Raw genomic sequence first — 17,587 nt, 5'->3', positions numbered from 1 at the left:
TTTACCTTTGTTATCACTGTGCAGCTCCATGTCCTCATACCGTTTAATTTATATTTGAATAATAACCATGTATTGAAAATGTCAAATGCTAGCAGCTAGTAACTGCGCCTGGGTACAATTTGCAATCCCTGCCCTGAAGCAGATTAGGTCAGATAGCACTTTAATATCAGTAGCCACTCTCATAGACTCATAGACTTTAAGGTCAGAAGGGACCATTATGATCATCTAGTCTGACCCCCTGCACAGTGCAGGCCACAGAATCTCGCCCACCCCTCTTAGAATAATCCTCTCACCTATGTCTCAGATATTGAAGCCCTCAAATACTTTGAAAGCCCCAACATGCAGAGAGTCCTTCAGCTGTGATCTGTGCCCAATGCTACAGAGGAAGGTGAAAAACCTCCAGGGCCTCTGCCAATCTACCCTGGAGGAAAATTCCTTCCTGACCCCAAATATGGCAATCAGCTAAACCCTGCGCGGCATATACAGCAGATTGTCACATTACAAATGTGTCCATTGTATGCTCAGGTAATTTGAGTTAACAAAAGGCTTTAGTGTAGATACAGCCATAGGCAGGTGGACTGTTTGCGAGAAACAATAGCAATACTTTCTGGGGGTAGCGGAGTTAGTCTGTTCAGGATAAACTTTAAAAATCACAAATAGACTGGTAGCACTTTAAAGACTAAAAAAACATGTAGATGGTATCATAAGCTTCCTGGGCACAGCCCACTTCTTCAGATAACCAGAGTCTGGACATCCAACACTCTGGTCATCTGAAGAAGTGGGCTGTGCCCAGGAAGCTCATGATATCATCTACATGTTTTGCTAGTCTTTAAAGTGCTACCAGATCATTTGTTATTTTTTAAGTTAATAGCAATAGTATGAGGCTAAGCCAAGATTCATTGGGGGTTTAAGCTCCTACTTTTGTGGCTCTTGGCCTCTTCCAACTTGAAGGCTAAGGGAAAAAGAGCCCCATAAAAGGAACCCAAGAGCAATGGTCCTTCTAATCTTTTCTATCCATGTGTGGATTTTATGAATCCATGTGTGGAATAAATGTTATGTGCACTGAGGCATGTGCACCACCAGTAGAAACACCTGCTGCCAGCAGTGGGCATTGTGCTAATCAGCTGAGTGGCACTGTCCCTGAATCTCTCTTGGGCGCTGCCCATAGGCTTAGCTTACAGGAAACACTGGCTTCTTTCCCCATGTTGGCAATCAGGGCAAGAGGCTCTCACCCCTTACTGCGTCCCACCTTCCCGTGCCAGGACTTTGCCCTCACCTTGCATTTCCAGCCTCCCCCTCAGTCCCTCTCTCCAGCTCCCCCATTAATTCCACACTCCCCATTTGCCGCCTTTAAGGCCATGCCCACCCAGAGCAGCAGCTTCAGCAGACAGTTCTGTAACTGGGCATGCCCAGCTTGGGGGGGGGGCAGCCTGGCTAGGAGCCAAGCAGCATTCAGCGCTCTCCCTGTTGTGGTCCTGGCGCCACCCGTGCGCAAAGCCTGCTCCGGCTACGATCACGGGGCCCGATCCTGCGGGAGGGGAGGACTGATGCCACCGGGACCGATCCTGCGCCTCCCCGCTGTCCGGCCCCTGGTCCAGCTGGGAGCGGGGGGTGCTGGGAAGACGGAGGCAGGGCTTAGGGAGAACAAAGCCCGGAGACCGGACCAAGCAGCACGTGGGGCGGGGGCTCGGGAAATAGGAGCCAGCCACAACTCCAGGCATCCTGGCCTGGCAGCTTCTTCCCTGGCCGGCCGGGTGCGATCTTCGCCGGCGCTCCCAGCATCACCCCGCAGTCAGCTCCCGGTGAGCGAGACACCCCGGACAGCGACTCCCGCCACCCCGCGCAAGAAAACGGCGCCCAGGGTGTTCAGGGGGTGCCCGCAGCGTTGGGGCGCGGCTTCCCTTCGTGTGGCTGGCGGCGGAGGGCCGAGCGGAAAGCTGCTCCGGAGCTGGAGGGAGGGAGAGGCGGGGCAGTGAGAAAAGTGGTGAATTCACGAGCTGTACACCAGGAAATCCCAGGAGCTGCGTGGGGGAGGGCGGCAGTGCCTCTGAAACGCGGAGAAAAACTCCTTCTGCTTCCTCGCGTTTCCGCTGGGTGTTGTGAAGACCAGGATTTGAACAGGGCTCAAGGAAGAGCTAGATACATTCGCGGAGGTTAGGCCCCTCAATGGCTGTTAGCCAGGATGGGCAGGAGCTGGGAATGGGCGACAGGGGAGGGATCACTTGATGATTTCCTGTTGTGTTCATTCCCTCTGGGGCACCAGGCTTTGGCCACTGTCAGAACACAGGACACTGGGCTAGACGGAGCTTTGGTCTGACTCAGTGCAGCCATTCTTACCAGTACACCAACATATACAATCCAGGAAGCTCTGCCCCCCTTTTTCCTAAAATTGACTCCCTCAGCTCATTTTAACTATTTTTTGCCAAATTCTCATGTGGGAATTTCAAGTCTCCTTTCCTGCCCATTTTATCTGTATCAATTTTTCCTGGTTTCAGTGGGAAATTATGGCATGGAATCATTCTGCCTATGGGGCAAGGGCTCAGGGGCTGCTTTGAGGGAGCCCTGAGACCCAGCCCATCTCTGAACCAGAGACGGGGTGCTCAGCCCTGTGGGAGGGGGCCAGGCCTAGCCAAGTATTTTCTGAGCCTGGTAGAATGTAAGAGAGGGTAAGGGTGGGAATCATAAGAAATTATCTTAGGCCAGTTCTGAACTCTCCCCAGTTCTTCTCACCCTGCCAGGCCACAGAACATCACCCATGCGTTGTTCCCACCCACCCCATCCTGCCACAAGACAGGGCAGAGATATGGAGCCAGTCCAGGTAGGAATTACTGGGGGGGGGGGGTGCTGGTGAGTTCCTGCAGGAGGGAGGTAGAGGGGCAGCAAATACATAGGAGGTGGGAAGGTTTGGGTCTAGGGTTGCCAGATGTCTGGTATTAGCCCAGAAAGACCGGTATTTACAGCTTCTGTCTGGTAAAAAACAGAAAATACTGGACATGTAAAATGTTTGTTATTTTCTGTTTTTTCTTGGATGGAAGGCTGCTTGGGACATTTTCCCTCTGCTACATCTGGTAGGGGCAGGGGGAGCATGGGAATTTAAAGGGGCCGTGACTCTGGGTTTTTTTGGTCAACCAATACTGCCATGTTCGGTATTTTTTGTGAAACTATCTGGCAACAATATTTGGGTCTGTTTTGGCACCTGGGGGAGAGGGGCAGGAAATTCAAAGGGAGGAGGACAGTATGCCGCAAACATGCTGGGATTTATGTAATATGTGGCATGGATTCTAAGAACAGATCCATGTAGTTGGAAAGTAGAAATGCCCTGATCTGTGGAGGCAGAAACAACCCCCCCTTCCTCCCCTTGCTGGAGCCTGGCCAGCTGCTTGCTGCTGGGAGATATGAAGGGGGCACCTAGCAGCATGAGGGGGGCTTAGGGGAGCTGCCCCTCCCCATATCCAGCTCCTCACAACGAGAAAGGTGTTGGGCTTCCACCTGGGGGGCTCTCCCTGGGCTCTGCATCACTCTCTGGCTAGGAGGGGTGGGATGGATCTGCTGGTAGAGATCAGGAGTGCTCTCCATTCCCTCACCCTGGGCTACGTCTAGACTGGCATGATTTTCCGCAAATGCTTTTAACGGAAAAGTTTTCTGTTAAAAGCATTTGCGGAAAAGAGCATCTAGATTGGCACGGACGCGCTTTTGCACAAACACAAATCTGAGCTGTCTACACTGGCCCTTTTGCGCAAAAGGACTTTTGCCCGAACAGGAGCAGCGTAGTTTTTCCGCAAGAAGCACTGATTTCAGACAGTAGGAAGTCAGTGTTCTTGCGGAAATTCAAGCGGCCAGTGTAGACAGCTGGCAAGTTTTTCTGCAAAAGCAGCTGATTTTGTGGAAAAACTGGCCAGTCTAGATGCAGCCCTGGTGTTTATTGGATGAAGGGGAGGGAGACCTCTGTTCAACCAGAGTTCCCATTTCATTGGCTCCTTTCCTTCATGACTGGTGGGGCTAGAAGTGGAGCAGCAGGCACTGAGCAGGGGGCTCTTGCTCTTTCAGGAGCCAGTGACCTTCGAGGAGGTGGCGGTGTATTTCACCAGGGCAGAGTGGGCTCTGCTGGAACCCGCTCAGAGAGCCCTGTACAGAGCTGTCATGCAGGAGAACTACGAGAACGTGACATCACTCGGTAAGAAGCTTGTCCCCACAGGTCTTAGAAGGGGAAATGCAGAGTTAAGGTTCACATCTCCCCACAATGCAACCTTAACTCTGCCCTGCCTCAGCAGCTCCCTGACAGACCCATGGCACACACTAGAACTATGGGGGGGAGGGGACAGAGCACTCTAGGGACAGAGTCTCTTTAGCCTCACCCCGCGGGTTCCTGCTGAACCAATGCCCTCACTTTGCCCTGACTGAATGCTGCAGAGCACTCCTACAGATGCCACCAGACTGCTGAAGGTCTCTGGGTCAAGAACACCCCCGTGCATGCTTTTACTGACACAGCCATAGAATCACAGAATCCTAGGACTGGAAGGGACCTCGAGGTCATCAAGTCCAGTTCCCTGCCCTCGCCGCAGGACCAAGCATCATCTAGTATTTTAGCTCATCCCTGCCAGATGCCTTTTAGGTACTTGAACTAACACACACTCAGCATGGAAATTAGGCAGGCTGGGTCCCTCTCCTCATATCCCAAGCACAGGTCTGCAAGCTGCTTTGGAGCGATCATTTGATGCTGAATGAAGGCCTCTGAACCCAGCTGGAGGGTGTGGAGGTGAATGCCAGGGTTCTGCAGTCTGGAACACAACACAAACTGCCATGCTTTTCTAGTCCTTAAGGCTTCATGTGCACATACAAGTTTAAAGTGCAGCAGTGTTTTCATACCCCCAAGCCAGCAAATGACCGCATAGTTGCTACTGTAGATTGGTAGACTTTTAGTGTCAGAAAGGCCTATGAGGTCATCTAGTCTGACCCTTTCTGTAACACAGGCCACAGATAGGGTTGCCAGATGGTTTAACCAAAAATAACGAACACCCCCCGCCCCCGTAAAAAAACCTCACACCCGGGAAAAAATTCTGTTGAGGAGGAGAAAAAGAGGACGAGACCAAAAAAAAAAAAAAAGCCACCCCCAAGAGTTAAGCAACAAAAAAAAAAAATTAATACACCATGGCCCCTTTAAGTGCATGCAGAGTCAGAACAGGGATAAGACAAGGGGAAAGGTTGAGCACTAAGACCCAGGGAAGGCATTGCTTCCCTTTCAGGTCTTTAGGCTTTTTGCCGGTGGCCATCTTGTTTTCTTGGTCAAGCCTAAAAGGCAGCTTCCCTGCGGAACCAGGTAAGCAGGGGGTCTGAGGGTGGGAGCTGGACCCCGTAGCTGAATTTGTCATAGGGTTGCCAGGCGTCTGGTATTTTTGCCTCTTGGCAGGGGGAAAAAACCCCAGAAAATACCGGATATTTTAGGAGTCCGGTATTTTCTGAATTTTTTTTTTTTGTTTAAACCAGACATGAGGCAAAAATACCAGACTGTCCAGGTCAATACCTGACACCTGGCAACCCTAGCCACAGAACTACATCCCTTTATTGCTGCACTGAGCTGCATAGCTTGTGTTTGACTAAATCATCTTGGATAAAGGCCTCTAGTCCTGACTCAGCGACTACCTAAATTCTTGCTGCCCTTGGTAGTTTGTGACCCTTTGCACCAGCTTTACATAGGGTTGCATGGAATATTGCCACGCCTCATTTGCATAATTAATGAGGCTCTTGCACAAGAGGTTTTTGCACAAAAAGGAGCCATCTACACAGCTCCTTTTTGCGCAAAAACCTCTTCTTGCACAAGTGCTGTTCTTCCTAGAAAAAAAAAATGCGGAAAAGAGCTCTTGCACAAGAGGGGGTTTTGCGCAAAAAGGAGCCGTCTACACAGCTCCTTTTTGCACAAAAGCCTCTTGAGCAAAAATGGAGCCTCAATTATGCAAATGAGTTGCAGCGATATTCCATGCATTGCCTCATTTGCATATTTTTTGCGCAAAACAGGGGTAGTGTAGACATAGTCTTAGAGTTTAGTCAGGGGAGCCAACAGCCTCAGTGGGCCCCTGAACAAGGCGAAGGGGAGGCCGGCAGTGTTCCCTGTAAGCTGCACACTCGTGCGGCCACTCAGGAGGGACTCCACTGCCACCCAGCTGATTAGCAGAGAGCCCATAGCTAGCTTTTGTTTTTCTACTGGTGGTGCACATTCACACATGCCTCTCTATGTATTAAAAAAATATTCCGCCCACAGATGGAAAAGATTAGAGGGAATATTGGAGGGGGGGGGACCTCTGTTGGAAGTGCCACCTGGAGCATTCTGATATTCCCTCCCTCCCCCAAGCTCTCAGCCATCCAAAGTACTGCACTGTGCTCCAGCAGTGATTTAAAGAGCCTGGGGCTCTGGCAGTGGCAGTTGGGAGCCCTGGGCCCTTCTGAATCACCAGGCTCTGGGGAAACTGCCTCCTTTGCTTCCACCCCTCCTGTCAGCAGGCCTGAGTTTAGTAGTATCCACAAGAGGGCTCGGCTCCTTACCTTAGCTATCCTTGATGGCTTCCTATGCATTCTGATTGACATCTGGCTCTCTTCCTGATGGGATGTGGAGGCAGAATTGCTTCCCTCCTCTCTTCCCTATGGAGAAGAGTTTGGGAGAATTCAGCTACTAGTTTTTTTCCTGTCACCCTAGCTCTTCTTTTGGTTTGTTTTCCCCTTTTCTGTCTCTGAGATTTTTCTCTCTCTGAGCAGGTGCTAGGATGGTGAGTGAGAATGAAGAGCAGAATCCTCTGCAGGAAGATGCTGAGCAAGTGGAAACACATAAGGGATTATCGCAAGGATCCAACTGGAATGTGTCCAGGCACCACGTGCAGCGAAAAGCCTGTGAGAGTCAGCTAAATCTAGCAAGGGAGCAGAGAAAGCAGCCCAGGAAGAAAGTGGGTAAATCCATTTATGGTCACCAGGACTTCAAGGAAACCACATCCCAGCAAAGAAAACCTTCAAGAGAAGAGAAAAGCACACATACTGAGTACGGGGAAAACGTCACGCTGAACTCCACTCTTATTAGACATCAGAGGATCCACACAGGAGAGAACGTCTATGAATGCTCAGAATGCGGAAAACAGTTCAGTGAGACATCAAACCTTATTAAACATCAATCATGCCACTCAAGAGAAAAACCTTATGAATGCTGGGAGTGCAGGAAAACCTTCACTTGGAACTCAACCCTCATTAGACATCAGAAGATCCACACAGGGGAGAGACCTTATGATTGTGGTGAGTGTGGGAAAGGCTTCACTTTCAAATCAGACCTTAATAAACATCAGAGGATCCATACTGGGGAGCGCCCCTATGAGTGCTCTGAGTGTGCAAGAAAGTTCACTTGGAGCTCAGCGCTTATTAACCATCAGAGAATCCACACAGGAGAGCGACCCTTTGCATGCACCGAGTGCGGGAAAACCTTCCTTCAGAGCTCAGGGCTTATTCATCATCAGAGGATCCACACAAGAGAGTGCCCCTATGAGTGCTGTGATTGCAGAAAACAGTTCAGTCATAAATCCAAACTTATTAAACACCAGAGAAGCCACAGAAGGGAGAGACCCTATGAATGCTGGGAGTGTAGGAAAAGCTTCACTCGAAGCGCTTCCCTTATTAGACATCACAGGATCCACACAGGAGAGAGACCCTATGAATGCAGTGAGTGCAGGAAAAGCTTCACTTTCAAATCTGACCTTAATAAACATCAGAGAATCCATACTGGAGATCGTCCCTACAAATGCTGTGAGTGTGGGAAAAAATTTACTTGGAGCTCAGCGCTTATTAGCCATCAGAGAATCCACACGGGAGAGCGACCTTTTGCATGCACTGAGTGTGGGAAAACCTTCCTTCAGAGCTCAGGGCTTATTAATCATCAGAAGATTCACACAAGAGCATGCCCCTATGAGTGCTCTGATTGCAAGAAACAGTTCAGTCAGAAATCCAAACTTATTCAACACCAGAGAACCCACATGAGAGAGACACCCTATGAATGCTGTGAGTGCAGGAAAAGCTTCAGTCAGAGCTCATCTCTTATTAGACATCAGAAGATCCACACAGGGGAAAAACCCTATGAATGCTGTGAATGCAGGAAAGGCTTCACTTTCAAATCTGACCTTAATAAACATCAGAGACTCCATACTGGAGACTGTCCATATGAATGCTCTGAGTGTGGAAGAAAGTTCACGTGGAGTTCAGGGCTTATCAATCATCAGAGGATCCACACTGGAGAGAGACCCTATGAATGCTGTGAGTGTGGGAAAAGCTTCAGACAGAGCACTTCACTTATTAGACATCAGAGGATCCACACAGATAAATGCCTGATGAATGCTGGGAGTGAGTAAGTACAGCCGGTCCCCGACTTACAAACAAGTTACATTCCAAGCACTTGGTCATAACTCAATGTGTTCGTAAGTCGGACCCCATTCATTTCAATGGGACTGCGCTGTTCATAAGCGCAGATCACTGTTCGGAAGTCTGGGCCACGCTTAATGGGAGGCTGGTCATAAGAGCAGTTGGTCATACGTTGATGCGTTTGTAAGTCAGGACCGGCTGTAGTTTCATCAGGAGCTTACCCCTTAAAAGACACAAGGGTCTTCACAGGAGAGAAACACTGTAAAAGCTTTATGTAGGGCAGAAAAAATATTTTTAAAAGACATTTGCTAATTCCCACACAGTGACTTTTTATGGCTGTTTGCACCATGTGCTCTCAACTCTCCTGGATGAGTTGCCCTGTCTTGCCACTTGCCTTTACTTTGGGTTGAATCTTAGGATCCTTTCTATCAACTCTTTTGTTTTGTGACTCATGAGAGTGTGTATTTCCAGTGCCAGGAATGTCCATCAGCCCAGGCGGGGGAAATCAGGGTGACTGCAAACTATCGATACTGAACTAAAATCAACCTGAGCTTTGTCTCTAAAAATTTCCATGGAGTTGGCCAGCTAGAGGTAGCTATCCCATTGTAAACACCCAGGCTACGTCTACACTGGCATGATTTTCCGGAAATGCTTAAAACGGAACAGTTTTCCGTTATAAGTATTTCCGGAAAAAGCACATCTACATTGGCAGGATGCTTTTCCGGAAAAGCACTTTTTCCGGAAAAGCGTCCATGCCAATGTAGACGTGCTTTTCTGCAAAAAAGCCCTGATCGTCATTTTTGCGATTGGGGCTTTTTTGTGCAAAAGAAATCTGTGCTGTCTACACTGGCCCTTTTCCGGAACAGTTTTCTGGAAAAGGACTTTTGCCCGAACGGGAGCAGCATAGTTTTTCCGGAAAAGCACTGATGATTTTACAGTAGATCGTCAATGCTTTTCCGGAAATTCAAGGGGCCAGTGTAGACAGCAAGTTATTCCGGAAAAGCGGCTGATTTTCCGGAATAAGTGGCCAGTGAAGACACAGCCCCAGTGATATTTGCAGTGCTGGCATAGCCCAGGCACGACAGTTGGGGTTAGCTAGCAGGTTCCCCTTTGAGCCTAACAAACACCTATATTTTTCCATCTAGACAAACCCTGAGCATCGCATTTGTACTATTATCTCACTAGCAGAGCAGTTGTTAGTTTCCAAGCTTCCCCTTTGGTGACAGATTTTGTCTCATTCCTGGTCACTCTCATGCTGGTCCAGATTGTGTTGGACAGCAAGTTCTTTGGAGTTTCTTTACCATTTTCCTTATTACTATATATTTTAGAGAGTTTATCTATTTTGATCAAGAATTCCTCCTAAACTGAAAGAGCTACGACCATCAAATTTTGTATACAGATTCCTCTGCTCATAACTTAAAGCAACATAAGGGCTTGGTTGTGCCAGGAAAACGGATAAGCCTGAAATGGGATTGCTTCTCATCAAACCAAACAGAAGAGACAATCATCAAATCAAGTAGGGTCCTCATCATTAATATAACTGAGTGAATATTAAAAGAGACTGAACCAAGATGAGCTAGAAAAATAGGGTGAACCAGCAATAGGATTACTTTTCAATAAACCTTAAAGAAAAGAGATAAAACAGAAATTTGAAGAGTGCTATTTTAGCACACCTACATCAATACTTAAAGTTTGAAAATGAGAAGACAATGTTATTGGAAACCAAATTGATTATACCTTTTTTGTTAAAACTTAGCAAATGAGGAGAGCTTATAGGAATGAAGGAGAAAACACTTGATGGAATTCCCATTTTAAAACATTACTAAAATTATCTTCATAAAAACATGACTATTTTTGACAAATGCAGTCATTTCAATAAAGCATGTATACTTTCCTTTTAATTTAAAAAAAATTCAGTTAAGGACCCAAGCAATGCAGGGTAAATCTAGTTTAAAATATATTCAGACATATTATGCAGGAGTGGGTCAAATGTATCATTCCGGCCTCCATGACACTGGAAGGAAATGGGGTGAATCAGGGGTATGCACTCATTCCTCATCACCCTCACTCTGCCTGCTGACTCAGCCACCATAGAGTTTATCCACCTTTAGTGTTCCTCTCCGACCCTCTCCAAAGAGCCACTGTGTGTAATAATATTTTGATCTTAAATTCGACTCATTAGGGCTGGAGATGGAAGTGTCACAGACATGAATGAGGAATTCCAGTGGTCAAAACACAGTGCGATCATTCTACCTTTTAATTCCCATTTCCTTCTCTTGGCAAAAGAATTTCTGGACTTTTTCCTGCAGAACTGGGATTGTTTGCAGGTGAGAAGGTTAGCAGTTGCCCATTTTCTTAGAAATAACATGGTTCACTAAAGTGCCATTGAGTGAAGCAGGTTAATAGAATCAGGGCTGGAAGAGACCTCAGGAGGTCATCGAGTCCAGCCCCTTGCCCAAATAGGACCAATCCCAACTAAATCAACCCGGCCAGGGCTTTGTCAAGCCAGGACTTAAAAACCTCTAGGGATGGAGACTCCATCAGCTCCCTAGCTAACCCATTCCAGTACTTCACCACTCCCCCAGTGAAATAGTTTTTCCTAATATCCAACCTAGACCTCCCCCAGTGTAACTTGAGACCATTGCTCCTTGTTCTGCCGTCCATCACTACTGAGAACAGCCTCTCTCCCCATCCTCTTTGGAACCTCCCTTCAGGAAGTTGAAGGCTGCTATCAAATCCCTCCTCACTCTTCTCTTCTCTAGACTAAATAAGCCCAAAACGCTCAGCCTCTCTTCGTAGGTCATATGCTCCAGCCCCCTAATCATTTTGGTTGCCCTCTGTGCAGAATAAAGGGGAATAATCACTTTTCTAGATCTGCTGGCAATGCTCTTTCTAATGCACCCTTCTTGACTACAAGGGCACAGTGTTGACTCATATCCAGCTTCTCATCCACTGTAACCCCCAGGTCCTTTTCTGCTGAACTGCTACCTGGCCTGTTGGTCTCCAGCCTGTAACAATGCTTGGGATTCTTCTGTTCCAAGGGCAGGACTCTACACTTCTCTTGTGAACCTCATCAGATTTCTTTTGGCACAATCCTGTAATCTGTCTAGGTTACACTGGACCCTATCCCTGCCCTCCAACGTATCTCTCTCTTCCCCCAGCTTAGTGTTATCTGCAAGTTTGCTGGAGGTGCAATCCATCACCTCATCCAGATCATTAATAAAGATGTTGAACAAAACTGGCCCTAGAACCAATCCTTGGGGCACTCCGCATGAAACTGACCGTCAACCTGACATCGAGCCATTGATCAGTACCCATTGGGCCTGACAATCTAACCAGCTTTCTATCCACCTTACAGTCCATTTATCCAATCCATATTTCTTAACTTGCCGTGGGAGGCCGTATCAAAAGCTTTGCTAAAGTCAAGGTATATCCCATCCATTGACTTCCCCATGTCCACAGAGCCAGTTGCTTCATCATAGAAGCTAATCCAATTGGTCAGGCATGACTTACCCTTGGTGAATCCATGTTGACTATTCCTGATCACTTTCCTCTCTTCCAAGTGCTTCAGAATGGATTCCTTGAGGATCCCCCCCCAAGATTTTTCCAGGGACTGAGATAAGTCTTATTGGTGTATAGTTCCCTGGATTGTCCTTCTTCCCTTTTTAAAAGATGGGTGCTATATTTAACCTTTTCTGGGATCGCCCCCAATCTCCATGAGTTTTCAAAGATAATGGTCAAAGGCTCTGCAATGATATTTGCCAACTCCCTCAGTACCTTCGGATGAATTAAATTCAGACCCATGGATTTGTATATATCTAGTTTTTCTAAATAGTTCTTAACCTGTTCTTTCTCCACTAATTTAGGAAGGACCATAGAAGAAAGTGATGGGGAAATCTTCTCTCCTGATTTTAGAATCATTAGCTGCAACTTGCTCTGGAATTTCATTTTGCAAGAGTGAGTGACCTACACCACTCTGTGTTGCAGGTTTTTCCCTCTCACTCCTGAAGACCATTTAGTCATATAATTGAGTTTTAATTTTATTCTCCATGATGCAGCTCAGATTTATCAGGCATTTTGGAACAAACAATTCTTTGCAAAAAAGTGTCTTTTAGGTGTTATTTTTGTTTTTTCCCCCACTGCTGCATGATGACGTGACAAAACTCCTCCTCTACTTTGGTGGGTCCCACACTTTCAGGCAGACTGCTCACCTCAGAGGCTCATGACAGAACTCAGTTTAGACACTTTCTCTAAGGCACAAGCTTGCCATTTGATTGAGCCACCCTCATCATTGGCCACCATGGGGGAAAGAGGAGACCAAACTCCATAGTCTTTGTACCCTTCCAAGTGATTGGGGGCAGGACAGACCTCTTTGCCTAAATTAGTTCTCCCGTGCTGAGTAAGGAGTTGGGGATGGGGGCGGGGGGAGAGTGGTCCAGGGCCTGTCCTCTACTCCAGGTTCCAGCCCAGGGATCCTGTGATAGCAGCTGTCTATAATGTCTCCATTATAATCCTCTGGGCCACTTCCCCATGGCCCTCCACAGCACCTTCCTTACTGCAGGCTCTTCCTCCTGGCACCTGCTTGTTCTTGCTCCTCCCAGACCTTCCATAGCACCTTTTCTCCTCAGCTCCTTGTGCACAGTGAATTTAACAAACAGGGAGCTGTTTTAATCATTCTTGACTGGATCTTCATTGGCTCCAGATGTCCTGATTAGCCTGGCTCATCTGATTCTGGAAACCTCCTAATTGGCTGTAGGTATCTTAAATGGCCTGATTGCCCTGATTGATTATGGCAAATTCCTGCTGGTTCTGGATTAGCCCTTGTTAGTTTATCCTGAGAACAGGGACCTATTTAATCTGGAGCTAATGTACGTCCCTTCTACTACTCTTCGGTACCCCGCTGGCCTGACCTTGTCACATGGAAGAAGCTCAAGTTCAACTTACTCCTTAAGAAAAGAAGTGGGGAGGGATAGCTCAGTGGTTTGAGCATTGGCTTGCTAATCCCAGGGTTGTGAGTTTAATCGTTGCGGAGGCCATTTGGGGCAAAAATTTGTCAGGGGTGGTACTTGGTCCTGCTGTGAAGGCAGGGGACTGGATTCAATGACCTTTCAAGGTCCCTTCCAGTTCTAGGAGATAGGCAATCTCTATTATAAAATCTAGTGTAGCTGCTTGTGAAGGATGAGCTAAAACTCATGTAACTAAGCTTATCTATGCATACTTGAGATAGAAGTAGCTCTGAGGATTAAGCCAAACATAACATTGTTCCTAGAATACATATTGTCTATTCCATTTTATTGTAACCCTGGATATATATAAGGTTGCTGCAGACATTTTGATTTCGAAGTCTTCTATTGAAATTTCCCACCGCTGTGTTTCAATAAAGGTGTGTCTCTCCTTCCAACCCTTTGTCCAGGTTTCCATGACACCATCCCCCCCCATGACTCCTCCCTATTCCACCCCCTAGCCCAGAGACAGGCCAGAAAACTCCCCCTCCACTCAGATCCTGCTCCAGCTCCATCCTTCTCCCCCCCTTCCTTGATCTGCCCCCTCCCTGAGTGATGTGGCCAGGGTGGGGGAGTCTGGTACTGCCAGCAGCAGTCAAGACCTGCCCCCCCCCTCACCAGCAGTGGTAGGGCCATGTCACTCTGCTTCCCCCTAACTCACTCTGCTTCCCCAGCCATGTCACTCTGCTTTCCACTGGTGAGTGCAGGGAGGGTGGACCTCTGCTGCCAGCACCAATCCCCCCTGCTAGTGTCCCAGGCCACTCAGAGGCTCTGGCCCATTGCCCCTCCTACCCCTGGCGCATAGGGGCACTTGCCCCCTCGTGTCCTCTCACATGTTGCCCCTGGGCCTTCAGCACTTAACATTGCTAGCATGGGTGGTGGGGATCAAAGGCAGGGATCTAGCTGATTTCTGGGGTCTCCTCTGAACCCTCCGACCCAGGGCCATTCAGCCTGGCAAATCCCTTTGATGAAAAAATCTATTTATAGACATAAAATAGTAGCTTAGTCCAGGCACCCCCTGCTGCAGTAACACCTAGCCCCCACCCTCTTGCGGGGGGGCAGATGTGCTAATGAGAGGAGGGGACAGAGGGACTCAGAAGGCTCACCTCAATCAGTCCCACCAAAGTGAGGAAAATCCCTTCCCTAACTTGGGTTAGCTCTTAAGCCCTGTCACCTTCCCTGCCAGAGACGCCATCGGGGAATCGCACACAGCAATGGATGCAGGGGGGCAGGACACTTAAAGCCCCTAGATCTGAGCCCCGGAGTACAGAGGAGCTTTGAAACAAGAAACCATGTTCAGGTCCCACCTCCCTGCTGGGCCTGAGGGATCTCTGTACTCAATGCCAGAGCTGTGGGAAACTCCAGCAACCAACCCCCACCCAACATGTTGCAACTGCTCAAGCTCTCTGTTTCCAGTGATTTCTTTCTAAACTGTGGAACTCCAAATGATATAACAAAGCGGCGATGAGGATAGGATACCCGTGCTGCCTCCAGCAACAGAAAAAGTAGAAGTCAATTTAAGAAAACAAAAACCTTTTTGCTGTTCTTGAAGGTGGAGGTAACAGTGAAAACTGAAATTAAAATCAGTGATGCCAGAGGCTGGGAGGAAAGGAAGAGAGAAAGAAAGGAAGGAAGGAAGGAGGTACAGCAGCATGGCTACACTTACAGGGCCACTGGGTCCTTTTGAGGAGAGTGATCCCTCTTAAGCCAGAGACCAAATCTTACAGTGACATTGTGGAAATCCTGGGGTCACATTATCTTCCAAAGCCATTGGTAATTGCAGAAAGGTCCAGGCTCCACAACAGAGACCGAAAAGAAAGTGAAGCAATTGTACAATTTGTAGCAAATTTGAAAAAGCTTGCAGAACACTGAATTTAAGGAGATGCTAAATGATGCCATACGTGACATGGTAAGTGTGTGGCCTGCACAGTGAAGCTATTCGGATGCATCTATTATCAGAGGTTCAGCTCACCCTACAGAAGGCTGTTGATATTGCGATCTCCATGGAACTGGCCACACTGGAGGCACAATACCTCAGTGCACCTCCTAGTGTGCATAAATGTCCCAAGAAACTATCCACAAAACAGTGGGGAGCCAGGAATGTTACCGCTGTGGTAAGCTGGGTCACCATGCACCATGTGTTGACAGTATAGGAAAAAAGGACACATTGAGCATGCCTGCAAACAAAAGGCCTGTGTGGTTTGGTGGACCAAAAGGGAACGTCTGCAGAAGTGGTGCCCTGAGATGTTTTGTCTTTGGTAGGGGACTCACATGAATACTGGGTAACCCCCCTGTTGGGCAGCAAACCTGTATGCATGGAAGGTGCAGTAGTTTCGTTGGTCTCAGACATTGTGTATAAGGAAAAGCTAAAGCATCTTCCCCTTAAGGCAACAAAGATAGTTCTGAAGACATATATGAGAGAGGCGATACCCCTATTGGGCACTACTGATGTTAAGGTGGAGCTCAATGGACAGACTACTGAATTGCCACTGGTTGAGGTGAAAGGCCATTACCCAGCCTTAATTGGTAGATCATGGCTTAGGAAGATCCAGATGAACAGGGCAGAAGTGCACCAGATGACTAAAGAAGAAACAAGTCAACTGATGTATTAAAGAAACATGCTGCTGTTTTTGGAAAGGATCTGGGAAGTATGAGGGGAATCATCATGAAACCTGGCAACCAACCAAAATATCTGAAGGCTGGAACCGTGCCATATGCCATCAGGCCGAAGGCTGAAGCAGATCTGGAGCACCTAGTCAAAAATAGAGTACTAATACCAGTTACCCATAGCCCACGGGCAACTCCAATTGTTCTAATATTGAAGAAAGACAGTTCCATTCGGATTTGAGGAGATTTCAAAGTCACTGTTAATCCAATGTTGTATGCAGAGCAATACCCTCTCCCCCACATCAATGATCTCTTTGCAGGCCTGGCTGGGGGACAAAAATTCAGCAAGATTGATCTGAGTCAAGCATATATACAGATGCACATTGATGAGAAGTCCCAAGAGCTGTTGACTATTATGACGCATAAAGGGCTTTATCATTACTGTCACTTACCCTTTGGAATAACCTCTGCCCCAGCTTTGTTCCAGAGGACTATGGATGAGATCTTGTGTGGCTTGCCAGGAATCCAGCACTATCGTGATGATATCCTGCTCACAGGTAGGAAGGAGGAGGATCACCTCAAGAACTTAGAGGCTACCTTACAAAGACTGGAAGAGCATGGCCTACAAGTCCACAAAGACAAGTGAGCGTTCTTTCAGCCTTCTGTTGAATATTTGGGACACATCATTGATGCTACTGTCCTTTGTCAGTCCCCTTCAAAAGTTAAGGCTATTGTGAAGATTCCACCCCCTCAGAATGTTAGGGTATGTCTACACTTCCAGCCTATTTCAGAATAGGGCTGCAAATGTAGGCATTGGGAATTGCAAATCAAGCCCAGGATTTAAATATCCTGTGCTAGATTTGCATCTTCCCAGCCAGGCACCATTTTTGAAATTTACAGGCCTGGAATAACTGCCCACGTCTACACGTGGCAGTGAAATGGGCGTTCAAAATAGGGCTTTATTTCGAACACCCGTTTCACTGCCATGTGTAGATGTGGGCAGTTATTCTGGGCTTGTAAATTTCAAAAATGGCGCCCGGCCAGAAAGATGCAAATCAAGCGCAGGATATTTAAATCCCGGGCTTGATTTGCAATTCCGAATGCCTACATTTGCAGCCCTATTCTGAAATAGGCTGCAAGTATAGACATACCCTTAGTCAATTTTGCTCGTTTCTAGGACTATTGAACTATTATAGAAAGTTTATTTCACAGTCAGCCACACTGTTAAAACCACTTTGTGAGCTCCTTGGCCAGAATAAGACCTGGAAGTGGATTGAAGCCTGTGATGTTGCATTTAACAAGACTAAATGTGCATTGCTAAACTTGGAGGTCCTGATGTATTTTGATCCATCCTTACCTTTACAGTTGGCCTGCGATGCCTCCCCATATGGAGTGGGAGCGGTCTTGTCACACATTATGCCTTCAGGAGGAGAGAAACCAATTGCTTTTGCTTCATACACCTTAAGCCAGGCTGAAACTGACTATGTGCAAATCGAGCGTGAAGCATTGGGAATTGTTTTCAGGCTTCAGAAATTTCACGAGTACCTATTTGAACGGAAGTTCACACTTCTCACTGACCAACAGGGAATCTT

The 17,587-nt window shown here is 47.5% G+C and overlaps 2 protein-coding genes across 11 annotated transcripts in view; one reads left to right on the top strand and one right to left on the bottom strand.

The window, feature by feature from the left end:
• LOC112543745 (zinc finger protein 75A) overlaps window positions 1-17,587 on the bottom strand; it is a 59,423-nt gene that overhangs the window by 625 nt on the left and 41,211 nt on the right. For 3 of the 5 annotated variants that reach the window (XR_012896954.1, XR_012896956.1, XM_075904253.1), the window contains one exon: window positions 6,538-6,633. Coding sequence is in view for 2 of the 5 variants with exons in the window: in XM_075904253.1 (XP_075760368.1) it covers window positions 6,560-6,633 (74 nt within the window). In the remaining 3 variants the exon portion in view is untranslated. Of the gene's footprint in view, window positions 1-1,817; window positions 1,949-6,537; window positions 6,634-17,587 lie in introns of those variants that run through there. The other 2 variants (XR_012896955.1, XM_075904254.1) reach the window with 1 other exon arrangement.
• Window positions 1,359-16,801, top strand: LOC102458101 (uncharacterized). Of its 6 annotated transcripts, XM_075904245.1 has the most exons (5): window positions 1,665-1,802; window positions 2,739-2,818; window positions 4,048-4,174; window positions 5,244-5,317; window positions 6,748-16,801. In XM_075904245.1, the coding sequence occupies exon 5, from the start codon at window positions 6,756-6,758 to the stop codon at window positions 8,373-8,375; it is 1,620 nt and encodes a 539-aa protein (XP_075760360.1). In that variant the 5' UTR covers window positions 1,665-1,802; window positions 2,739-2,818; window positions 4,048-4,174; window positions 5,244-5,317; window positions 6,748-6,755; the 3' UTR covers window positions 8,376-16,801. The 6 variants fall into 6 exon arrangements, with proteins under 6 accessions (XP_075760356.1, XP_075760360.1, XP_075760357.1 ...); XM_075904242.1 differs by lacking the exon at window positions 5,244-5,317 and having other exon boundaries at window positions 1,671-1,802; XM_075904243.1 differs by lacking the exon at window positions 5,244-5,317 and having other exon boundaries at window positions 1,672-1,802; window positions 2,721-2,818.

The sequence above is a fragment of the Pelodiscus sinensis genome, chromosome 20 (assembly GCF_049634645.1).
Source record: "Pelodiscus sinensis isolate JC-2024 chromosome 20, ASM4963464v1, whole genome shotgun sequence".
Taxonomy (NCBI): Eukaryota; Metazoa; Chordata; order Testudines; family Trionychidae; genus Pelodiscus; species Pelodiscus sinensis.
This window is presented reverse-complemented; position numbering and strand designations above follow the sequence as displayed.